The 26,520-nt window shown below is 40.8% G+C and overlaps 1 protein-coding gene across 1 annotated transcript in view; it reads left to right on the forward strand.

Annotated features, from left to right (window-relative positions):
- COL23A1 (collagen type XXIII alpha 1 chain) overlaps window positions 1-26,520 on the forward strand; it is a 730,410-nt gene that overhangs the window by 606,303 nt on the left and 97,587 nt on the right. Inside the window, exon 26 of the mRNA XM_044068962.1 lies at window positions 7,510-7,587. Coding sequence (XP_043924897.1) covers window positions 7,510-7,587 — 78 coding nt within the window. The remainder of the gene's footprint in view (window positions 1-7,509; window positions 7,588-26,520) is intronic.

Below are 26,520 nucleotides of genomic sequence, written 5' to 3' on the forward strand. Positions count from 1 at the left end.
CCCAGAGCATTCTGAGCAGGCTTTCTGGAAGAAAAAGTGCAAGAGGAAGCACCAAGACTCCCTTGAGTCTGTCACCACAGATACAGACCTGGATGAATTAGAGGGGTCGCCAAGGTCCCCCTTTGAAGATGTTTCCTTTTTGGACATCCTTGAGTTTCTCAGGCAGAGGCATAGCTGGACTTCCCTAGCCCCCTCCGAGGGACGAGTCTGTATACCTGGACGCATTTAGTTCCTGACCTTCCACCTCCTGGATGTCTCCGCCTTTTGATCCACTCATGTCTGTAGTGTCTCGAAAGGCTTGGTCAGCTCCAGATTCCATGGAACCTGTCCCAAGGAGACCCAATAAATTCATCACAGGTCCCCAAGACAAACAATTCTTAACTAAAGGTGTCCCAGTTGATGCCATGGTGGTAGCAGCAGCCACAAAGAGAGAGTTAGCTAAAACCTCCTCATCTGTCCATCCACCGAATAAAGACTCTCATACAATGGACAGATATGGGAAGCAGATGTTTTCATCAGCGACCTTCTCCCTTATGTCCCAAAACTATCTTTCCCATTTTAATAGGCTTCATAGGGATCTCCTAAAAGAGCTTGGAGATACCCTATAAGATCCCACAGCTGAGGGATCTTCAGCCAAGGTACCTACCCAGCTGGCGACTCTTAATTCAATAGTCAACTCCTTCATGAGGCTTATTTCATACGCAGCCGATGGCGCGAGTAGAGCTGCAGGAACAGGAGTGGCTCTTAGGAGACATTCTTGGCTGTGGCTGTGTCAGTTTGCGGAACCTTTCAGAGCATCCTTCACCAATACCCCCTTTGATGGCTCCTCTCTCTTTGGGCCTCAGGTGAAAGACATGCTTACCAGGTGCCAGCAGGAAGGCAAGACGCTCTCTGATGTCAGAGTCCGTTTCTCCACTCCTACCAGACCATATCCAAAGGGTCAGAAGGGTGGAAAGATGTGGTTTTGAAAATCCCAGGGAACCTTGCCTGATGCACATGGTGATTTTTCCCCCAAGGGCAGAGGGGGAAATAATAACAATGGCAGATGCCGCCCTCGTGGCAGAGGGGGTCTGCAAAATCAGGGTGATAGAGATGCGTTCTCTTCCAAACCCTATCAACATCCCTGAAGGGATGCCCGACTGCTCACCTCTGAAGGCAGTCAGAGGAAGGCTTTCATTGTACCCAATCACCTGGCAAAATATTACAAAAGACAAATGGGTACTAGCCATTATATCTGGAGGTTACAAGATTCCCTTTCATCAACCCACTTTTATTTCAAAAAAATCCATCCCAGATGTTCCACCCAATCTAAGGGATCAGGCAGTCACAGAAGTTTCAAGACTGCTAGAAAAAAGAGCTATCCAGGAAGTTCCCGCAGACCAAGTAGGATCCAGAACTTACTCAAGATTCTTTTTAGTGCCCAAAAAGACAGGGGACTGGAAACCAATTCTGGATCTCAGCAGGTTAACCAAATCTGTACAAAAAGAAACGTTCCAGACGGTAACACTGCAGTCCATTCTCCCCTTTCTGGGTCAGGACAATTGGATGTGCTCCATAGATCTTCAGGATGCGTACTATCATATAAAAATGGACAGACAGTCCAGGAGATTTCTATGCTTCTGGCTAGGGGCCAGTCATTACCAATTCAGAGCTCTGCCCTTTGGTCTCACCACACCCCCCAGGGTGTTCAACAAATGCATGGCAGTAGTCACGGCTCACCTGAGATGTCTTGGATTCCAGGTGTTTCCTTATCTGGACGACTGGCTCCTCACTGCTACCACCAGGCAACAACTTATAGAGGCACGAGATTATACCATCACATCCTGTGCTCAACTAGACATCACAATAAACTTTGAAAAATCTGCCTTGTTGCCCTGTCAGTCTATTACATATATAGGAGCAGAGCTAAACACAAGAAAAATGGTTGTAAAATTGCCTCAAGAAAGAGTTTCCATTATTCGAAAACATGTGTCACTTCTCCTGAGGAGCAAAATAATTCAAGTCAAATATGTTCTTCAAGCTGTAGGGTCCATGGCAGCAGCCATTCTTCTAGTTCCCTTAGCACGCTTTCACATGAGAATCCTTCAGTGGCTTCTTTTCACACAATGGTCCTTACAAGAATTACCCATGTCTCACATGATGATATTTACTGTGGATGGTCTCCCCACTAGTTACTCAGGGCAGACCTTTCATGGATCCAAATCCGGTCACCACAGTGGCCACAGACGCTTCCCTGATAGGGTGGGGGGGGGCATTATCTAGGGAAGACAGTCCAAGGCACTTGGCAACCTCACGAGTACCACTTGCACATCAACGTCCTGGGGATGAGAGCGGTGCTCCTAGTGTTGCAAGCTCTTCAAGACTCTCTTCCTGCTGGGACCATTGCAATACAGATGGACAATATTTCAGTGGTTTGGTACATCAACAAACAGGGTGGAACCAGGTCTTACCCCTTGTGCCGAGAGGCCCTCAGACTGTGGCAATGGGCGATTTCCTCCCAACATTTTCTGACAGCAATGCATATCCCTGGGACATCCAACGTAATAGCGGACAGGCTCAGCAGGGCGATCCTCATGCCTCATGAGTGGTCTCTGAAACAGGAAATTGTGGATCTTATTTTCTGCAAATGGGGCCAGCCTTGCTGCGATATCTTTGCCTCTCCCCTCAACAACAAATGCAGCAGCTACTTCTCCCTTGTTCTTCCTCCAGGTCAGACTCCCAGGGGCACTCTAGTCCATGATTGGCCTCAGGGACTCCTTTATGCATTTTCTCCCTTTCCCCTAATTCCAAAAGTCATTCAGAAAGCAAAATCATAGGGTTGCAAAATGATCCTCATTGCCCCCTATTGTCCTCGACAGATTTGGTTTCCATTCTTTCACCCCCACCTTCTAGCCCAGCCTTAGATTCTGGACCCAGTAGCGGATCTCATGATTCATCAATCAGGCGGGCTACACCAATCCCTCCAATCTCTCAAGCTCACAGCTTGGTTACTCCACTTCCAATCCTAGCCAGGCTCCCCAATATTTCCCCAGCAGTGCATGAGATTATTGTTTCCTCCCATAAGACAAATACAAGGAAAGTCTATGCTAGAAAATGGAAAAGATTCTCTTACTGGGCAGAATCCAGAAATTTAGATCCTTTTGCAGCTCCTATACACAAGATTTTGGATTTCTTAGCAGAACTGTTTCATTCTGGTGCAGCGGCTGCTACCATCAGAGTACAACTGGCTGTCATTTCAAATATTCATGTCGGAGTCTCTAACTCCAGCATAATGTCTCACAAACTCTGTAAGGCCTTCATGAGAGGTACATCCCTACTTAGACCCCCAGTAAAAGAGTCCTTTCCACCTTGGGATCTCAATTTGGTTCTGGCCTCCTTGATACTGCCATCCTTTGAACCAGCAGCATCATGCTCCTTGAAATTTCTCTCTTGGAAAACTCTTTTCTTAGTGGCTATTACTTCTGCCAGATGTGTTTCAGAACTTCATGCACTATGTGTTCACCTTCCATACCTAGTTTTTCACAAAGACAGAGTTCTCTGAGAACCAACCCATCTTTTCTACCTAAAGTTTGTTCAGAACACAATTTGAATCAATCCATTGACCTTCCTGTCTTTTTCCCTAATCATTCCAACAAGGCAGAATACAGATTACACCAACTGGATGTACATAGACTATGGTGTTTCTATCTCCATAGAACTAAAGAGATGAGAAAATCAGATCAGTTGTTCCTTTCATTTGCTAACAACAAATAAGGCCTTCCAGTTTCTAAAGTAACATTGTCAAAATGGTTATCAGACACCATAATCCATACCTACCATTTGCAACAAAAAGATCTTCCAACAAAACCCAAAGGTCATTTAACCAGGTCAGTAGCTACTTTGGTAGCGTTTCAATGTAGATTGCCCATAGATTCAATTTGTGCAACAGCTACTTGGGCAGATCCTCATACATTCATTTCTCATTACAAAGTAGATGTGGTCTCCTACGGCAGGGCTTCCTTTGGTTCCACGGTTCTGAAGAGTCTGTTCCACTGAGCCACCCAGGATTGAGGTGCTAGGGACACTGTCTTATCCAGCAAGAATGAAGGTGAGACTGGACAACTTAACATAAAGAAGTTATGTACCTACCATAACGTTCCTTGTTAGTTGTCCTTCATCTCGCCTTCCTTCTTGCGTCCCTCCCTCCGCCCCCCTTCCTCGAGGATTGAGAGGAGTTTCGCAATGGTTTCACTGGCTAATTTGTTTTGTTATTAGTTGCTTCCCAAACAAACCATGACAATTAACTGTATATCCAAGTCTATTGGATTATTTTCTATAATTAGGTCTAGTGTGAGCTATCTCAAATGAGATCTGGGTAGCTGACGCTGGGCATTCTGGGATAAGGGGTAGCCTTGAGCCAGTAAAGAGCTCTCGAGCTATAGTAAGTGGCTGAGTCGAAGCTAAGGATCGGCTCCGAACCCATCCAGCAAGAAGGAAGGCAAGATGAAGGACAACTAACATGAAACGTTATGGTAGGTACATAACTTCTTTTTTTTGCATTTGCAGGCCCTAAAAAGACCTACCAGTTTCCAGGCTCATTTTACCAGGCAATGGCCATATCTGCAATCTTTCAGAAGAATTCCTCCGTGGATGATATTTGTACAGCAGCCACTTGGGCAAACCATCATACCTTTATCACTCATTACAAGTTAGATCTGGTCTCCAGGGGAAGGGCCTCCTTTGGTGTAATGGTTCTGAGGAATATTCTCCAGTGATTCCATCTGGGGTAAAGGTAGCTGGAGACTCAGTCCCATATGTTTGAATGAGATGAAAAGTTGATAATATCAGATTAAGAAAATATGTACTTACCATAACATTCCATGTGTACTGTCGATTTTTTCATCTCTCCTCACATGCCCTCCCTCCATCCCCCTTCTACGGGTTTCTTGGTTGAACGGAAGAGATTCAAAAGAATGAGAGCAATCTTCCTTGAACTCCAGAAATTATCTCCTTTAACTTCTTATAGTGTATTAAATACTGAAATTTCTCCTTTATATATAAATATATATATATCTGAAGAAGGACTGTTTAGGTCTGAAAGCTCTCATCTGGTTTATTTATTTAATTGTTCATAATAAAATACATTTTTACTCTTAACTTGGTGGACGCACAGAGTTCTTCCATTTTATATATATATATATATATATATATATATATATATATATATATCCATATACACACACACACATATATATATATATATATATATATATATATATATATATATATATATATATATATATATATTTATACATATATATATATATATATATATATGTGTGTGTGTGTGATTATAGCAAACCAGATCTGAGGTAAAGGTAATGGGGACAGATGCAGTGTGGGAAAGAGAAAGTCCCCAAGAGCTTTTTGGTTGCCACGAGCTTGCTAACGGCTGAGTCAGATCCGATGGATTGGATCTGGACCCATATGTGAGGAGAGATGAAAAATCGACAACACAAATGTAACATTATGGTAAGTACATAACTTCTTATTACTTGGGGGGCGGGGCAAAATCTTCCCACATCTTTTAAGTAAAAGGAGATTTCCCTGCTTCCTTTTCCCCAACATAATCAAACCCAGGGTCCCCTGATGCTGCAAGTTTAGATTAAAGCATTTTCAGGTTTTGTGCCCTGTTTACCTAGTTAGGGGAGAAGGGCTCCTTCCTTGTGTGTACAGTATTTTAATAATGCAGCTATCTGGTATGTCATCTTGCACTTTACTTGAGTTGGTGTACTTGTGTTACGTCATTTTGTGACAGTAATGCTACCACAAGCACCCCAAAGGTAAGTCCTCTTATGGCCATATGACTATAAATAAAACTGTTATAACCCTAGCTAGTAGGTTCGGGAGAAGTCAGTGTATAATGGAAGGAAAAACAAGCACAAACCTAATGAAAACCAATGCAAGTAACTCATTTAGTTTGAGATAAATAGCTGAGGGAAAAGAGACACGTCTGCTGTTTATATTTATGAAAAGTCAGAGAACGGACATTTAATACCCCAAACACTCAACGGGTAAACTAGTCAGTGTGAAACAAATATGCTCCAACAGACTATGTTACTCAAAATTATTTGGAAAAATCTTATGAAATCCATCTAGGGATGACAGTATCTCAGAAATCATACTGACAAACCTAAGATCTTTCTGCTTCCCTGCGATGGTTTTATGCTCTTTAATTAACACAGATCATAATACTGTTGTCTTTAAGTAAAGCTTAAAATCAAACTCAGTCATAAATAATCCTTAATACACTTTGCCAATGGAAACTATGATGCAATAAATTACACACTTATGAAAAAGGACTAAGATAATATCCTCAGTGATCAAATAGATATGGTCAGCATACTATCTGTGAGTTTTATATACCCTGGTAAACAACAATCATGCAAGTAAATGCAATAAAAGCATTATGGTGAAATCACAAAACTAATGAAGAATACAGGAGAAAAACAGAGATAATACTTGGCTTTCAAAAATTACCCTTGTTATAAATACAAGTCTAGAGTGCATAAAGTACAGACACTAACTACTTTTCTTATCACATTTTTCATTTCTAACTCTGAACTCAGATGGATCCTAAAGGCTGAAACAAACAGTAAAGTGGTCTTTAATTACTCGAAAATTCAAAAGGGAAAATTGTTAATGTAGCATGTCCTCAATAAACAATGATGTAATCACTGAGCCACAGGATACAAACATACCTACAGAAGAGTTTTATGCAACATTTGTAATAAGCAAAGATGTGTCAAAGTAAATCAGAGACAGACAGAGGCATTCTTTACAGAAATACATGCATGATAACTACTGCTACAAGTAAAATTACATACTCACTTTCTGTCAGAAGAGACATTATACCTGGGAGGTTTTATATACAGAACCAATAAAAACTTAACTAAACTCCTAGCAAAATACTGACATCTGGTTACATTCCTGACCAGTGGCAACAAGCTGTAGTGCTATCAGTCCACAAAGGGGCTCACATTAATTACAAACAATTATAGACCCATCATCCTGGATCATGTTCTATGCAAAATTATGCATAGAGTATCATGGAGCTTGTCCAAAACACGCAGGAGACCTATTTCTGTTAGATGTGAAACACGGTGTTTGTTAAGGGGAGGGCTTACACTCTGAATGATATGACATGTTTAAGTGCAGTACTCAGAAAAGGGCTTATCCTGACCTTACCAAGACATTCAACACTATTCCACATATGGGGATAACTGATGAATTAAAAGTATTAAATGTCAGTCTATATATTATTCATTAAAGATAACACTGGTTAAGCAATAGGAAGAGTTAAATCATAAAAAATACACCATCAGCTGGAAGTTTTCAGTTAACATGTTCTGGAAAGTTAACTGCTTGATAAATAGCTTTCTTTCAGAAACTAGTTCTACCTTTTCATTGTTTGCAGCACTAGTTCTTGTCCTTTTTCTCAGTAACACAAATGATTCATTTTCCAAACAGGAAAGACATCGTCCTACAGAACATAAAGAGGAGGCGGGCTTGCCTGGCCAAAATGGGTCAGATGCACCCTGCCCCTTGGTATAGTACCTTTTTCCACACTTTCTTTCTGCATGAACATTGTCTTGTTTCTGTTGTTTGCCTCCTACTGACTGCATGGTCTACATATGTATAAACAGCACACACTGAATTTAGTTACTTCTCCTCAGGTAAAGGTAACTGATCTGTATTAAATGAAGCCTTCAAATGGCAGTGGGTGTCGATATATGTACATATATATATATATATATATATATATATATATATATATATTTGTTTTTAAGAAAGCCTTTCTGGTACCAACAAAAACCATAAATGCAGACTACTCAGAACCTGTGATTGCAGCCTTTGTTGGGTCATCATGGTACATTTTGAAAAGGCACATTAAAGTCTGTTACAGGGGACAAGTAATCATAGCTGTTTGCTAAAATAGCATGTCTGAGTTTATTCTGTGCTGTCTGATACCACCCAAGTATGCAGAGAATGAGGCAACCTTCATAGAGGAGATACTGATGTTACATTTCTGGTACAGATTCTTAAAACTGCAGCCTTGCTTCGTGCAGTCTGATATTTCAGTGCGTTTGAAATTTGTACTTTGCTGCACTGCATGTTATTTCCCTCTGTGTTTCTGTTGTCCTGGTAAACCATATTGATCTGTGTTTGTGTGTGTGTGTATAGAAATCAGAGTAGTCTCCTTTGTTCTATATGAGAACTTGCATGAATTGTGTGTTGTAAATGACCATTCTTAAGTGCACACTCATGTTCACATTATCAGTTTACTAGTAGATGTCTTTCTTTGAAAAGTTTCACATTTTTAAGTAGGCTTTAAGCCTGAGATAGCTTTTCGTGAAGTTAAATATAACCTCATTGATAACCTAACAGTATTTATTCACATACAGTTATATTCAGTGATGCAAAATGTCCAGATTCCTTAATTTATGTAATTCAGCTTTAGTGTCATGATTTTGCTTTTTATAGAGTAGCAGAAGAGTCATGCAGCCATAAAGGTGGAATTATACATATTTATAGTGTGCAGAAAATATTGCCACTGCATCTAACAGCATTCCACAGCCAGATGATAATTGTACGTGTATTGTAACCAACATTCTGACTATGGTCTGAAAATGAGAGAAAGATAACCTTGCAGCACATGGAGTGTTCTAATTATGCTCTAAAATTAGAAGAAAGACAACCTTGTTATGTACCTCTCTGATGTCACAGAAGTGCATAACAAGTTCTGTTGTCCATCTTTCAGAGTTATCTTGTAGTCTCATGCTACAGCATAAACAGCAACTACTACAAAACAGAAGAGGAGAAGCTAAACAGCTTTGAAGGCTGTAAAACACCATCTGATGTTGTTAATCTTCGTTCATTCCTTACTGATGGGTTATCGGTTCCGTCCTCGGAACCGAACCGGCCAATATCAAGCTTGCATCAGCCAAATACTCTCAAGCCAAGGTCCTACCCAGAATTCTCTACTCCCTGTTACCCCAGATCTCATTTGCTGCATTGCTGAACAGCCTTGTCAAGCCAGTCTCTCAGCTGTCTAATTTTTTGACAGTTTATATATTGTTAATACTCAAAAATTTTCTCAAAAGTTTATTCTAATATTTTCCTACCCAATCACACACTTTAGACTCTCTCCCTTTAGTCCTTTCCCTTTATTACCCTCTTTTCTTACCTTGTGGTAATTCTCCATTACCATCGTTGGTAATCTTCCTTTTCTCTTTTTACCCTTTTCTTGGGGAGCCGTTATTCTTCCTTTTGCTACTGTGCTTCTTCTCCACAACAGCTATGTCAGATAAGAAAAGTTCTGTTGGTTTCAAGCAGTGCAAGGATTACAGCCGTAAGTTACCACTTTCCAATAGCCATGACTTATGTGTCTACAGTCTTAATGTCTCCCACTTGACTGTAGATCCTCCGTGTGGGATTTGTAAAAACGTCTCTACCAGGACTCTCAATGAGAGGAAGAATAAGTTAGTTTTGAAAGGTCTCCTCAAGTCTCCTTTCTCTGAGACTATTTCTGGGTCAGAGGGCTCACCCCTCCTGCTAAACCCCACAAGAGGCATTCTTCCTCTTCTTCATCGAAGTCACTCCCTTCTTCTCCCTCTGGAGATCGTAGGGAGTTAACTCACAAGAAGGTAAAATTGATTACTACTCCAGCACTGCCACCTGTGACCCTGTCGGTTCCAGGCTCAGCACAGCCCCAAATGATCCTGACTACAGCCGTGTCTCCTTTATCAATACTGGCACCGGAGTTTCCGGTGCAGACAACTACGGTTCCAACAGTTCTGTCACAACCCCTAACGGCACTGTCAATACAGGATCAGTCCCCTTCGGCACTGTTGGTACAGTAACCTTCTGCTCCAAGTATGACTCTTCTGTACTCCACGGACTTTTTCAGCACTGACATGTACTTCAGTGCTGTCCTTTTTGGCACCATCCTTATTGCCAGTGCAGACACTTTCCACTACAGCAAAGTACCCTTCGGGGTACCATTCGGGGCAAACCTTTGCCTTTACGGTGCAGACACCTTCAACTACCACGGCGCCGACATCTTCGGCGCAGACTTTTTCCACACCATTTTCTTTGGTGTAGACTTCCTCAGCTCCAAACTCTGCACCTATTGAACTAGCAAGGACCAAATACTCCCCTTCATTGGATCCTTTTGCAAGCAGTCAGTATAGTCCTTTCCTGGAAAGGCCAGAATCGCCATCAGCCTTCTCCATGAGGTCAAACAAGAGTCTTTTTGAGCAGGATGTGTTGTGGATTGTTGACCAGTTGCTTGTGGCCAGAGGTCTCTCTCAACCATTGAAATCCACATTCCCTCATTCAGGTGAGCGTATTTTGCCTCAAACCCCAACGTATATTCCTCCTTTGACTTCTACTCAAGTCTCGAAGTCTATTACTCCAACAGCAGCTTCCCTCCCTCCGACTCCAATAGTGGATCTCACTTTGAAACCAGAGTCATTCTTGTGGCCCTCAGTGCATTGGGCATTGGGTTCTTCTCAGGCCAGTGGCTTTGCCATTAAGGAGGGCATTCCTGGCTCCATGCAGATTGTTTTCTATGGCACCTTCCAGGGATTCTCTCTCTCTTACAGTTCACGGTCCTCTTGAGACTCCTGGTCTGGGGGCGGGTTTGTCGGGGTGGGGTGTGACCTGGATTCTGAGGCTGTCGTGCTCGGTTCCGGGCTTCCATCCCTCCTTGGGCGGGCCAGCCTTCCAGGCCATGGAGACGTCACTTGCCACCGCTGGCAAAGCTCATTTGTCAGAGTTCTCTCCCCCTCTGTGCCGCAACTGCTACAAGCTTTAACCCCTGGACACTGGGCACAAGAGCTTCAGGTCTCTCCTCCTCAGGAGACCCCCCCCTCTTTGCAGTCTTCACCAGAGCCTCCCACTGAGGAAGCACCCCACAAAGCATCATGCAAGGGGAAGCACATGGACTCCACCGAGGAGTCATTGACTGAAGATACGGATTTGGATGATGGGGAAAGGTCCCCACGGTCACCCTCTGATGAGGTGTCCTTTGGTGACATCCTCGAGATCCTTAGACAGAGGGGTGACTGGAAGCCCTCTTATCCTTCCTCTGAGGAACCTGTATTCCTGCAGGCTTTTCATGCCTGGCCCCCCGACCTCTGGTGTCACCCCGGCTGCCGATGAGCTCGTCCAGCTCATCGTGCAGCGAGCATGGAAGGCCCCTGACACCATGGAAGTGATACCTAAGAGCCCATACAAGATATTATCGTCCCCCGCGGAGCACCCCCACTGGTCACATGATCTCCCAGTAGACGCTATGGTGGTGGCAGCTGCTACTAAGAAAGATTTGTCAGAAGAGAGCCAAACTGTCCATCCACCCAACAAGGAGTCCCAGGTGATTGACAGATTAGGGAAGTATGTGTTTGCTTCATCGACCTTCGCCGTAAGGTCTTTGAATTATTTGGCACATTTTACGAGGCTTCAGCGAGGTCTTATCAACCAGCTCTCTGAAATCTTGGCAGGAGCTGTTTCTGATGATGTCCGCAATAATGTGGCTTCTCAGATAGCCACCCTAGAGTCCATTTTGCGGCTTATTTCTCACACAATGGAAGGGGCAGCTAGAGTGGCAGGCACAGAGGCCACTTCTTTGTTTGGCCCTAACGTCAAGGATATGCTGACACGGTGTGAACAAGATGGCAAGACCTTGTCTGTCATTGGTGTCAGACACTCCACTCCTCAGTGATTCTATTCCAGAAATCAGAGGAACGGAAAGATCTGGCACAAGAAATCACAGGGTTCTTTCCGGGATACACATGCTGAGTTTTCCCTTAGAGGCAGAGGGGGAAACTCCAATGGAAGATGCCCCTTTTGGGGCAGAGGAGGTCCACGAAGCTGGGGTTCCAAAGATTCTTTCTCTGGCCAACCTTATCAGCCCTCCTGAAGAGTTGCCCAACTGCTCACCTCTGGAAGTGGTCAGGAGTCATTTCTCCTTGTACCCTGCGGCCTGGCAAAATATAACAACCGACTCTTGGGCACAGTGGATTATATCCAGAGGCTATCACATCCCCTTCCATCCTTGCCCAGTCTCATCAAGAGTGTTACCTGATGTTCCACCCAGTCAAAGGGAAACAGCAGCACACAAAATCAAAAAGCTGCTACAAAAAAAGAGTCATCCAGATGGTCCCCCCAGACCAGATAGGATCCAGATTTTACTCAAGGTTCCTTTTAGTGCCAAAAAAGACAGGGGACTGGAGACCAATTCTGGATCTCAGCGCACTAAACAAATTTGTAAAAACAGAGAAATTCCAGATGGTCACGGTTCAGTCTATCCTTCCTCTTCTGGAAGAAGACAATTGGATGTGCTCTGTAGATCTTCAAGATGCATATTACCACATAAAGATGGACAAATGCTCAAGAAGATACCTCCTCTTCCATATTGGAGCCAGTCACTACCAGTTTCAAGCCCTGCCCCTCCCTGATGGGGTGGGGGGGGGGGCTATGTCAGGGAAACTCGGTCCAAGGCACCTGGTCGGAGACAGAAGCCCTTTTGCATATCAATGTCCTGGAATTGAGGGCGGTGCTTCTAGCGTTGCAAGCATTTCACTCCATCCTTCCATCAGGGACTATTGCGATCCAATCAGACAACATGTCAGTGGTCTGGTACATCAACAAACAAGGGGGCAACAGATCTTACCCATTATGCCGAGAGGCCTTGAGAATATGGCAATGGGCAATAGCTCACAACCACTTTCTGATTGCAACGCACATTCCTAGGAGCTCCAATGTGATAGCGGACAAATTGAGCAGGTGCATTCTACAGCCTCATGAGTGGTCCCTCAATCCTCTGATAGCAGCAAAAATCTTCCACCGCTGGGACCAGCCTTGCTGCGACCTATTTGCCTCCCCAACCAACTACAAGTTTAGCAACTACTTTGCCCTGATCCCCCCTCTGGGACAGTCACCAAGGGATGCTCTAGTCCATGCTTGGACCTTGGGTCTTCTTTATGCCTATCCACCTCTTCCCCTCATCTCCCAATTTCTAAAGAAAGTATGACAGTTGAAGAGCAAAGTGATCCTCATTGCTCCATATTGGTCTCGACAAGTCTGGTTTCCCTTCCTCTGACCTCACCTGCTAGATCAACCATGGATCCTCAATCCATCACCAACATTGATCTCCCATCTGCAAGGTCTGATTCACCCCAGTCTAACAACCCTGAAACTGGCAGCTTGGTTTCTCCATTTCCTATGATTGCCAGGCATGAAAACCTTTTGTCCCCTGTGCGCAATATTCTTATTGCATCTCATAAATCATCCACCAGATTAATCTATCTTAACAAATAGAAGAGCTTCTCTCTATGAGCAGCAGATAAGCAAATAGACCCCTTGTCAGCCCCGGTCTCGGTGGAATTAGATTACTTGTCACATCTTTTCCACTCTGAGGTGTCTGCCTCTACTATCCGTGTACATTTAGCTGCCATCTCGAATTTTCATATTGGTTTTCAAGATTCTTCACTTATGTCACACAGATTCTGTAAGACTTTTTTGAAAGGGGTTATCCACCTAAAACCTCCATTCAGAGAATCCATACAACCTTGGGATTTGGCTTTGGTTTTACAAGCTTTAACAGCTCCACCCTTTGAACCTGCGTCTTCTTGTGATGTAAAATATTCTCTTGGAAAACTTTGTTTCTTATTGCAACCACATCATCCAGGCGATTGTCAGAACTTCAGGCCTTGTGCATCAAACCTCCTTATCTTATCTTCCGTAAGGATAGGATATCACTGAGAACCAGTTCTACCATTTTACCAAACGTGGAGTCAGAGCGATCTATTAACCAGTCTATTGATCTCCCAGTGTTCTTTCCTAACCATTCTAACAAGGGAGAGTATTGCTTGCGCTCCTTGGATGTTCATAGGCAAATACGATTTTATCTGGACAGAACAAAATCTACCTGTAAATCAGACCAACTGTTTCTGGCTTTTTCTGGACCTAGACAGATCCTGTATCAAAAGTTACATTGGCTTCATGGTTGAGAAATTGTATTACCTTTATCTACAACAAAAACAATCTCACCTTGCCTCATAGAGTCAAAGCACATTCTACAAGATCTATGGCAACTTCAGCAGCCTTCCATGCTAAAGCTTCCCTCAATGATATTTGCTCAGCTGCAACTTGGGCCAAACCTCATACCTTTATTCTTCATTACAAATTGGACTTGGCCTCCAGAGGTAGAGCTTCCTTTGATTCCATGGTGCTCAGGAATGTTCTTCCATGAGGGCCATCCAGGAATACAGGTATGTGGGGACTCTATCCCAACATTAAGGAATGAATGAAGATTAACAACGTCAGATAAAGAAGTTATGTCTTACCATAACATTCCATGTGTGTTGTTGATCTTTGTTCACTCATTACTTCCCACCCTCCGTCCCCCATCCAGAGGTTCTTGGTTGATTTCATGTACTCTTTTCTGGTAGGTCTGTTATGACCAGAGGTAGCCTCTACTTTTATCTATCAACTTGCAAACTCGATCTGAGGTAACAGGGAGTAGAGCATTTTTTGTAGGACCTTGGCTTGAGAGTTTTTGGCTGACACGAGCTTGATATTGGCCGGCACGGTTCTGAGGACAGAACTAATATCCCATCAGTAATGAATGAACAAAGATCAACAACACAGATGGAACGTTATGGTAAGACATGACTTCTTTTTATACTGCCACAAAAACAAAATTTTATTTTGAGTTTAATAACTTTTAAAGCTATTAGTCCAAAAGAGGTGCACTTAGCTTCTGGCCACTGTCTCTGTGACAGTGCTAAGCATTTCATGACTTTCAAAGCTATAAAACATATTTTGCCTGTACTACTGTTTTCCCCTATAGTATGTAGTGCATTGAGGTAGCTAGGGTTCTGTGTACAACAAATAATTGTAAATAGATCTCTCTCTGATCATAACTAACTATGTGTTTTGATGGATCCATATTGTTTTATCAAAGTTGCAAAACATCAAGCCACATATGGGTGGCATCATATGATCAAAGTTACAGAACACTGAAAAGAACAATTACTAAAACTGCATTTCTGTGAAGGACATGCCCCCAACACCCCCTGCTAAGTATATATACCAACTCCAAGAACATACTACAAATTCCTCCATCCCCACTATACAGTAATCTCAGCACAAACAGTTTGATGTTCCATGACTTTGATCATATGGTTTTGACCGTATGTAGTTCAATGTTTCAGAAAGTCAGTGAAACAACATAGATCCATTTTTGACAGTATTGCCAAAATATATATCTCCAACTTTGTTTTGTTCTGTTTTGCTATCAAGGTGAATTTCTTGACATCCATGTCTCAAAAACATAGCTTCTTTAAAAGTTTTTAGACTCTTTACATTGCCACATTTTAACTGTAATTCCCTGAACATAGCTATCAGCTCTCTCTGATTTTCAAGGACACCCCTGATTTTGTTTGCCTTAAAATCTGTGATTTTGTAGTAAAACATTGATGACTGAAAACAGTAAATAACACCAGTATTTATTACTAGAGACATTATATGCCTATTGTTTCAGTAGACCCAAAACTGATGATGGGGTGAAATCAGCATTTTGTTATTGCGCAAAAGAAGATGTTAAAATTTAGACCATTCATAAAGGATGGCTTGAATAAGTGATAGCAGTACTCCGTAATTTTAAGCGCTAAACATTTCCATATGTGCATCCTAGATTAATGTGTTATTTATAATGTATAACACTAGTCATTTGTTTAGATGGTGTAGAGGGAAAAAGTCCTCACTACATTACAGGTGACCTGAGTTTTAATAGCAACTCTGGCACCTCTAGGAGCTGGTAGGGGAAGGTGGGAGTGAGCTGCCACTGCCTGCTTGCCCATCTTGAGGGAGGGTGGGAGGCATAACTGGCTTGCCACATGGATGACACATAGCAGGAGCACTAGGATTGACCCCATGAGCTAAAATGTATTGAGCCTGTACTGCCATGTGCAAGTCACACTGTGAGCTGAGAGAAACTCCTGGAGGGCAACTATAGCAAAGCGCAGAAGAGCCATGATAGGGGAAGGGGCTGCTGTGCCTGAGGAGAGGATAGGTCACCCCGCATGAGCATCCAGTTTGGCCCACTCCCTACCACCCGACTCTTACTGAGAGAGGGAGTGCTCTTCTGGGGATAGGTTACCCCATAGGATCAGCAAGACTGGCCCATTGCCTACAACTTGACTTTTGCCATGAGAAGATGAGCCATGGGGGACTTCCAGGCAGGAACAAATGGGTTCCCATTACCGCTGAATGAATGAACCAATTTGGTAAAGGTAGAAGAGTCACCGGGTTCAGTCCTGTAGTAATTAAAGAAAAATCTATTTATCCTTTAAATTAACAAAGATGTATTAGTAAATTCAGTTGAAACTTAGTTGATATAACACAGAGAATTATGATCACATCTTCAGTCAAAACTATATTATATGTTTTTGAAATGATTCAGGAAATTAATTTTGAGAGAAAAGTTTGATAGGTGAATTTCTTAATTCCATTTTAAGAACACGTAACAAAAGGTTATAATGTGAGACCCTGTCATAATTTTTTGCAATGGAGTTTTAGCTGCCCCAATCATAACTCTCAATGTCTTCACTCAAAAATCATGGACAGTGGCAAATAGTATCAGGGATAAAGTCCCCAAATCATGGTCACTTTTTATTTAATTGTACTACTCGCTTCCAAACTTAATAGAATCTGATGGATTGCTGTAACATGCAGTTCCTCTTTTGTGATATGAGTCAGTTAAAATGTTCATCACTTCACAAGAATGTTAGCAATGATGAAGTCTCATCACAGCAATTTGAATAATTTTCTATATAGGTGAAAAATTAAGAACATGGACAATTTCACAAAAACAAATTGCTGAAGTGACTTTTAGTCTCACTGACTTTGACAAAGGTGGAACAATTGACTGTAAATCCTTGCTTATGGTTTCAGAAACCATAACTTCACCCTGAGATATAATACCCTCAGAGATATTTATATTTAGTTTTTGATGTGTAGTGGTATAGCCCCCATGTGACAGACGCAGGGGATCTGCCCCAAATATAAACAAAATAATTTGATTTTCCATTGAAGTGGCTCTTCTAAGTGAATACTACCTTTGATACAAGATGGTTAAACTAGTCTGTGTCGAACAGTGTTGCATCAAATAATTTAAAAAAGTCATATTTTACAATTGCTTACTTTCTCTAAAAATAATATCTTCATCTAGATACGCCTTTTACTTTTCTTTGAACAAGTATACCTACTAATTATGTACTTGTTCACAATCAGTTTTTATTGACATCTCCTCACAGATACTATACTCTAAAGATTTTAGTATCATATAGGAAGTTCACTTTGACAACCAATAACATTTGGGTTATAACCGTCATACCTTGGTTGTATATAAGCCAGATGTCATAAAATACTGTTATAGTGATTCCCTTGACGTAGCTACCATGCATATACTTACTCACAACTTCACTACCTTTTAAATTGACAGCATATAGGCTAAGCTGTCATCTATATTATGTCTTCATATGATGCCTGTATGGAAAAAAGCAACTGTTATTAATAACAGATTTTTAATAGGTAACTGTGGGTCTCCATGGCTATGTGGAGTTTATTTTTTTGTGGGCAGGGGTTACTGATATTAGGCATCCACTTATAGACACCTTACTACACACTGATTAATTCCCTTGACAGGTTACAGAAAGATTATTCTGTTAAGATGGTATAAATTGGAGTGGTGGGAGAAAGTGCTGTCATACTGCTAGTGAGGCACCTTTTACTGGGATGATCTGCATTAGCCCCTGCTAAATACTCTAGATATGTGCTTTGCTCCAGCAGTAATCCATTAATCTTGATGTGGGCTTCACTCCAGCAATAATTGTTCCAGTAACTGTCTACCAGTTGGTACAGAATATTAAGGCCATGAGCTGATATTGAGCTGCCTCCTGTAGTACATTGTTTGATTCCCTCAGCCTCCATTTGTCTACTGTGTGACTCAGAGTAAGTCATTTAACCAGGTAGTGCTCCCATGCTAACTCTGAAAAACAGTCCATGTGGATAAGTGCTCAACTTTAGTTAAGAAATAAACCAATCAATAAATGTAAGCAAGTTGATCCATTTATTTATTTATTGACATTTGATTACCAGGAAGGTCCAACTGGGTAAAAGCCCATTTTCATCGGAGGCCCGGGGAAAGAAGCTACAAATTATTACAAAACATTTTAAGAACAATAATTATACAATCTTCAAAAATATAACAAAAACATCTGTAGTTTAAATAATTGTAACAAATTACACATAATGTAAAAACAATGGTTAAAAATCGATGCGAGTTATACGACAATCATTTAATAATATTTAGAGAAATTTTAGGTAGTTTGTAGAAAAATTAAAGGTAAGTTAGTCTAATACAAACAGGAGTTGCAATATGAGGTAAGGGAAAAACAGGCTTATGGTATATTTAGAGAGAAAGTCAGGGAAGAAAATTAGATAGCAGTAAGGAAATGATGAAGTGAGAGTAAGGAGGTATAAGGAATGAAAGGTACTTGTTCATGTTTAGGGTATAGTTTATCCTGGTTTTCAGCAAGAACTGAGATTTTATCTAGGAAGTCTTTCAGAGTGGTTTGAAAGATGGGAGGGTGGGTATTGACCTGATGGATACAGGTAAGGAGTTCCAGACCTTAGCAACCTTGTACAAGTACAGACAATGCCCACCAGATTTGATAGGTTTGTAGACATAAGGGAGTTTTTGGACACTGGATCGCAGTGACCAACTGGGAACATAGCTCTGTGGAATGTTTTTAGTGCCGGCCAGGCAGATGGAAGTTGGATAATTTTATACATGGTAAGAATCTGTGTATATGTTAGTTGATGAGGCTGTTCTAACCAATTTAAGCTTTTCAGTGCTATACAGTGGTGGGTTCTAAAAGGAGTATTTGCTACAAATTTATCAACTTTGTTATAGCATTGTTCAAGTTTTAATTTTTGTGAAGCCTGGAGGTTATTGAGGATGGGAGTGCCATAAAGAAGTGAGGGGAGGGGATAAGTAGTGGCAAGTGTAGTTTTAGTTGCATTGGTGAGAAAGTTTTTGGCTCTGTAAAGCATCCCTAGTTTTGATAATTTTTTTATGCAAAGTTGTATATGCAGGTCAAATGTAAGATTATCATCCACTGTCAACCCTAATAATTTATTATGAGAAGTGACTTCAGTGGTTGTATTATCAAGAGAGAGGAGTTGAAATGTTGTTTTTCCATGAGAGAGGGAATAGGGGGAAAGTACTAGTTTGGTCTTTTTTGGGTTGACCAGGAGTTGTGAGTTACGAAGCCATGTTTCCGTGGCTCTTAAAGCTTCCTAAATAATGTTTTGGAGGTCTACCATGTTCTCAGATGTGCAAATGAGAGTGGAATCATCTGCATATTGTATTAGGGTGGCCTGTTGTGTGGATGTATAGTGGGTGTTGGTGAAAATGTTAAAGAGGTGGGGACCAAGGATAGAGCCTGTGGTACATAAGTGGTGACTGGGACATAAGGAGAGAGCATGGAGTGCCATTTTACTGGTTGATACCAACTGGACAGGTAGCTTTTGAACCACAACGGGAGGACTGAGAGAGACCCAGTGAGGACATTTGAAGCAGAGAGACCCAGTGAGGACATTTGAAGTAGTAGTTTGCCGTGACAAACTGCGTCAAAGGCTTTAGGCAAGTGTAGAAACAAGGAAGAGACTAGTTTGCTGTTATCTCTACCTTTACTGACAGTATCTGTATAGGTTAGAAGGGCAGTGCTAGTGCTAAGAGAAGGACAGACGCCATGTTGCATAGGGGATAGGAGTTTTTCCTGCAGGAGATAATCTGGCAATTGTTCCTGAATATATTTTTCAAGTATTTTGGCAAGGGGAGATAAAATTGCTGTAGGTCTAAAGGTATTAATGTCTGTTGAATGTCATGCTTTGTGCAGAGGGATAATGTGTGACTTTTTCCAGAGAGAGGGAATGTGGGATTCTTGGACTGACCTATTTATAAGGAGTGAGACAGGATAGGCAATGCTATTGGCTGCTGTTTTAGGTACTCGCTTGGAAGGTCATCAGCTGAAGAAGAGCATGGCTTAAGTTTGTTTAAGAGTAGTTTTATATAGGATGTGGACATAAGTTTGAAGGTGAAAGTGGATGTTGTGATATGTGGCTGTTGGGCACGGCTGGGATTATATGTTGAGGAATCCTTCATTAGAGATGCTATACTATCTATAAAATAAGAGTTGAACTGTATTGCAGTTTTGAGTGGTGAGTTATTGGAAGAGCGATTTTGGTTAAATTTTAGTCCAGGACCTAAGATTTGTTTAACAGATGCCCAACATTTTTTAGGAATGTGTTTAGTATTATTCTGAAAGTTATTATAGTACAGTTTTTTTTGTCTTTATTTGTTGTTTAGTATGATTGTGAAGCATTATGAACTTTTCAAGACACTGAGGTGTTTCATAGCTTTGCCATTCTTTCCATGTTTTTTTCTCTATCCTGCATTAGCATTCTACTCTTTTTGAAAAGCCAAATTGCATTGTTTGTTTTTAGTCTCTTCCTTCTAGCAGGTGCAAGGCTATTTAGAATATTTAGAAGAGTTGTATTGATTTTTTGGAAGTTCTCATTAATAGATTATAGTATAGTAATGAACATTTCTGGGTTAAACTTGGAAAGGTTATGTGTTATTTTATAATTTAACTGGATATGTGAGATGTCTGGTTGTATAGCTTTGGAGATGATCACTGACAGAGACTGACATTGTACCTATGGTGGAATATTTGCTAGGGTGTGATATCAGGATCCAGTCTAATAGGGAATTTGATGTCTTGCTATAATATGTGGGGCTATTAATTATTTCTGTGAAACTATATAAGTTCATGCTAGATGTAGAGGAGTTAGAGTTTATATCCAACGAACTGACATTCACATCTCCTAATAGTATTTTTTCTTTTGGAAATGTTATGGATATCCAATGTAGGATATCTTCCAATATAGCTATATTGTCACCAGGAGGGATGTAAAGGACAGTAATAGATATCTGTTTGTAATTGTTTATTTTTGGAAAGCAGTAAGACGCTTTGGTGTGCTAAATTTTGGTATTAGTTTGCTGTAAGGAGAAATGTGGTTGGTGTTGGGAAATATTAAAGCAATACCACCACCTTTCCTCTTTATACGGTCATTACTTATAAATTCGGAGTCATTTATGCTGAGTTTAAGCAAAGTTTCAGTTTCAGTGAGAACATCAGGATTATATTGGGTAATCCAGGCATGTAGTTCATCAGTTTTATTTCTTATGCTTCTAACATTGCAGCAAAAATTAGATCACCAGGGTTGGAGATTTGCTGTTGTTGGTTTAGAGAATTATGTGGGAGAGAATTATCTTTGTGTTCATTGTGATAGGTAGGGCCAGGATTAGGGTGTATATCTCTTCCTAGAAGGATTTTAGTATATTGGGAAGTTATGCAAACTTGTTTTTTGAGTGGATTCTTGCACTTAATTTTGCTTTGGTTTGAGTTGAATTGCAGTTAATCAGTCTGTATTTGGAATAAAGATGAAGTGCAATATTAAATAGGTTTGGTGCAATGTATGGAGAGTATAATGAGGAAATATGGATATATGGTTGGGACAGAATTGGAGAGATGTTGAGAGATATTATTGAGTCATGGTAGGATGAAGGATGGCACAATAGCAGGAAAAGAATAGAGGATAAGCTGAAGAGGATCATCATTAAGTAAAGGAATCTGTACTTTATAGATGTCAGGTAGTGGAAATGTAGCAATGAAGAAGGAAACAAGAACTTGCATGGCAGTAGGAGATTCAGTGATGGTGGACTCTGCGAGCTGGTAAAGAATAGGTAAGAAGAGAAGTATTTTCTATAAAAGAAGAGAGTTAGATTGCCCTGGTATCTTCTCTGGAATGTAAGGAATAGAGGGATATGAAAGGTTAGAGTATAATGATGTAGTCAAAATAAGAAAAAAATCAGGGTTTATTTGGGAAAAGTAAAATATACAATGTGGAATAGATAGGTACTATTAGGGAGGGTAGTGATTATGATTGGATATAGTGCAAAGCAGTATGGGAGGGAGAACGATAGTTGGGAATGGAGCTAAAAATTAAATGAAGATAGGGAAGAAGGCAATAAGAAAAGAAATGTATGTATAGAAGTAGCAAAGTTACTTGGGGAGGGTTTTGGAATAAGTCACAAGTGAAATGTGTATGTAGGAAGGATAATATTAGGGTAAAAGGGGTAAGTAGGAATTGACAGTAGGGTGTGGGAGTGAAGTGAAGCCAAACATAGTGTGCTTCCTACCTTACAGCAATCAGTTTCTAGCCAGTAGAAAGTAATTAACAAAGAGATGCAAAATTAAAACAGGTTTTCTGTCATTTCCTGAGGATAAATAACTGACATATGCAGTATAATCTACTGGTCAAGAAAAAGGAGATAGTAGCCAACATAGTAAGAGGTCCTTAGAGTGCACAACCTATTTCACAGAGACTTTCAATCACAGAGAAGGCATATATTTAACTGATTAATACACATCAAGATTCTTCTTGGTAAATGTGATTACAATATACAGTGACAAAAATTCTCAGTAAACCTGTAGGAGTAGGGCCTTGTAGCAGAGCTCCTGCTATATTGTAGTCAGATGCAGTAACCACAAGCTATTATACAATGGCAACATTCTCAGTAAACTTGTAGGAGTAGGGCCTTGTGGCAGAGCTCCTGCTGTGTCAAGTTCAGATGTAGTGACTGTGGGCTATTATACAATGACAAAATTGTCAGTAAACTTGAAGGATTAGAGACTTGTGGCAGAGCTTCTGCTGTATCGAGGTCAGATGTAGTGACTGCAGGCTGTTATACAATGACAAAATGCTCAGTAAACTTGTAGGAGTACAGCCTTGTGGCAGAGCTCCTGCTGTTTCAAGGTCAGATGTAGTGGCCACAGGCTATTACACAGTGACAAAATTCTCAGTAAACTTGTAGGAGTAGTGCCTTGTGCCAGAGCTTCTGCTGTATCGAGGTCAGATGTAGAGACCGCAGGCTATTATACAATGACAAAATTCTTAGTAAACTTGTAGGAGTAGGGCCTTGTGGCAGAGCTCCTGCTGTATTGAGGTCTGATATAGTGACTGCAGGCTGTTACACTCAATGACAAAATGCTCAGTAAACTTGTAGAAGTACAGCCATGTGGCAGAGCTCCTGCTGTTTCAAGGTCAGATGTAGTGGCCACAGGCTATTACACAGTGACAAAATTCTCAGTAAACTTGTAGGAGTAGGGCCTTGTGCCAGAGCTCCTGCTGTATTGAGGTCAGATGTGGAGATCGCAGGCTATTATACAATGACAAAATTCTCAGTATACTTGTAGTAGGGCCTTGTGGCAGAGCTCCTGCTGTATGGAGGTCAGATGTAGTAGCCACAGGTTATTTATTATACAATGACAACCAGAATAGTAGGACAAAATGTTGATGCAATGACAGCAGTTCACTGCTTTGTGGAGGTCATTGCGCATGTCTGAGCAGTATGAGCAAAGGGAAACAGGCTACAGCTACAGTAAGCACTGACCCAGCACATTAAACATATCACCGTAAATAAATCCTTTGTTTTGTACTGATTTTTCACCATCACATTTTAAATATCTAGATGTCATCAAATTTTACTAAAAGAACTTTTACCTTGCTTCTTGAAAACTTGCACCCTGTCAACAAAAATCTTCAGAATTTATACTTTCATTTAGGATTGCTTCATTAATGTCTTAGAAGGATAATATTTATTTATTTATTTTACACGTGTTTACTGGGAAAGTTCAACTGGGCAAGAAGCCCTTTTTCAGCAGAGGCGGGGGAGAAAAGCTCCACTACAATACATCTAAGAAGACTTACAGCAATAGTTATGTTAGATCAGGGTTTTTATTTTACAGACAGGCTAAAGAATAAAATAAGCTAGAAATGGTGTTTCATTTATGCATGCATTTTAGAAAGCAGAAACAAAGTATCTTCCACTGAATGCTGATCTTGCTGAAATAACAGTTTGTCAATGGAAGCTTGCAGGGAGTACTTGTTATGTTCTTGTTTCAAGGAAAGAATCAAGAGACAAGTTAAGCTAAAAACAAGATGTAGTCTAAGGATCAAGGATTAGGGGTGGATATAGTCAATAGAAGAAAATGACTGAAAAGGAGAATATAATATGCTGTGCGCAGGATGGCAGGCAGTTAAAGTTATTAAGTTCGTTCGACCTGTTACTTCAGAGAAGATGTCTGACACTCGAGCCTGAGTACAGAAAACAAGTCATCTAGAGACTATGTCAGTTTACGTTGTTCAGGACAATCAGAATGATGTGCAGCAACTTGAATTGTTTATCAGAACTGTTAATGGAGACAGTATTTCGGATATTGTGAAAATCAAATAAAACCTTATTAAATGAACTACAGTGTTTGGAGAATGCATGCTGAACAGTGCACAAGACTTGGTTCATAAGGGAGCGACTGACACCTTTTGAAGCATGAGCCTTGGGTAATTAAGACTTTCGTTTCTCAGTCTCATGGCATACAGTGTTTCCAGCTAACTATGGTAAAGTACCATCATATCTAATCTTACAAGTTATTAACTAACGGTAGAGAAATAAGTAATTTTAAAAAGGAATGAAGACAATTTACATACAGTAATAGGGAAAATTACATAGTGGAACAAAAATACAGCACAACATGTCAGCATGAAAGTTCAGTACTGTATACAGTATTATATGATCTGCAGAGTATTTTTACAGTAAAATGTAACACTGTTACCATCCTAATAAAAGATGTTTCACCAAATAGTCTATTTTGAGAGTATTTCAGAATAAAGTATTAATACCTGGGCTAAATATAAGAGGGAGAGGGAACAAAGAACGCAGAGAAAGGAGGCAGGGAGTAGATTAGGGGGAGAGTGGTATTAGGGTAGAAGGTGTAGAGAGAGTAAGTATTGTAAGGTCACCCTGGTGTAGTGCAGGAGCATAGCCAGCTGTTTGTTAGGTGTCCCTTAACAAGTAACTTAAGATTGGAAGTATTAATGGTGTTTCGAATGTGTTTGGGAATGGAATTCCATTTTTTGGATATCTGGTTAGAGAAGAGAGAATCCCCAAAGCTATTGTTAGCCTTAGTAACTTTTAGAAGGAGTTTATCAGAAGATCTTAGTATTCCAGTGTTATTGTATTCCTGAAATAATTTTTTGAGTGCAAGGCAGTTATTGGGTTTATGGAGTGGACAACAGTTAGTTGGTTCAGGGGTAATAGATTAGGTAGTTTGATCTAGTTTAGTTCGAAAGGGCATAGCAGTGGCGAGATCTGTAGGGATGACTGGTAGCAAATGTTGCTATTTATTGTAACATGACTCTAATTTATTCATATCAGATTTTCAGAGGTTAGTGAAAATGCATGATGCGTATAGAAGGCTGAAGAGGAGGTGGGTCCTGGCTATAGAGTGTCAGGTGTTGTTAGTAAGGTATGGCTTGGCTCTATAAAGTGTTTCAAGCTTTATATGGCCTTTTTTAATGGATAGTGCTACGTGTTTATCAAATTTTAGGAATGCATGTATTGTTACCTCGAGGAGTTTGGTGTGTTCGACCTGTTTGATTTTGGTTTTGTTGGAGGAGTATATAGTGAAAGGGGGAAGGAGCTTCTGTGTTTTGGTATTGGAGAATAGCATTAGTTTTGATTTGTTAGAGGTGAGTATCAGTTTGTAGTCTAAGGGATGGTTTTCTATATCTGTGAAGGATTTTTTTTTCCGGAGTTCTGGTAGGGATTGAGCTGAGCAAATAATGGTAGAGTTGTCTGCATGTTGTACAATGGTGGCTAAATGGGTGGCTGTCCAAAGTTTGTTTGTAAAGATGGTGAAAAGTAGTGGACCAAGGATTGATCCTTGTGGCACTCCAACTGAGACAGGCAGTGGGGTAGAGAGTTTGTTTTCCCACTTCACTACTTGTTGTCAGTCAGTTAAGCAACTATAGAACCAAGATAATGCCAGATGGGAAAGGTTTAGGGATGCTAATTCCTTGAGTAGTTTTTGGTGTGATACCATGTTGAATGCCTTGGACATATCAAGAAAGATTGAGGATACATGGTGACCTTTGTTTCTGAGCTCATTGATAGTGTTGGTGAAACTTATTAAAGCAGTTGTGATGCTGTGCTTGGATCTAAAGCAGTGTTGGGTATTGGATAGAAGGTTCTTGCTTTCTAAGTAATCAAGGAGTGTTACTTGTATGCATTTTTTGAGAATTGTGGCCACTGGTGGGAATATTGCTATCAGTCAGTAATTTGAAAAGAAAGCAGAGGAGCTGCCTTTGTGCAGAGGAATGATATCAGAGATTTTCGAGAGCTTAGGGATGTATTGTTCTGACATGGGCCTGTTGATAAGGCTAGAGATGGGATAAGATATGGATTCAACTGCCAGTTTGAGAAATTCATTTGGTAGCTGGTCA

The sequence above is a fragment of the Protopterus annectens genome, chromosome 4.part0, assembly GCF_019279795.1.
Source record: "Protopterus annectens isolate FY-2018-M chromosome 4.part0, PAN1.0, whole genome shotgun sequence".
NCBI classification, from domain to species: Eukaryota; Metazoa; Chordata; order Ceratodontiformes; family Protopteridae; genus Protopterus; species Protopterus annectens.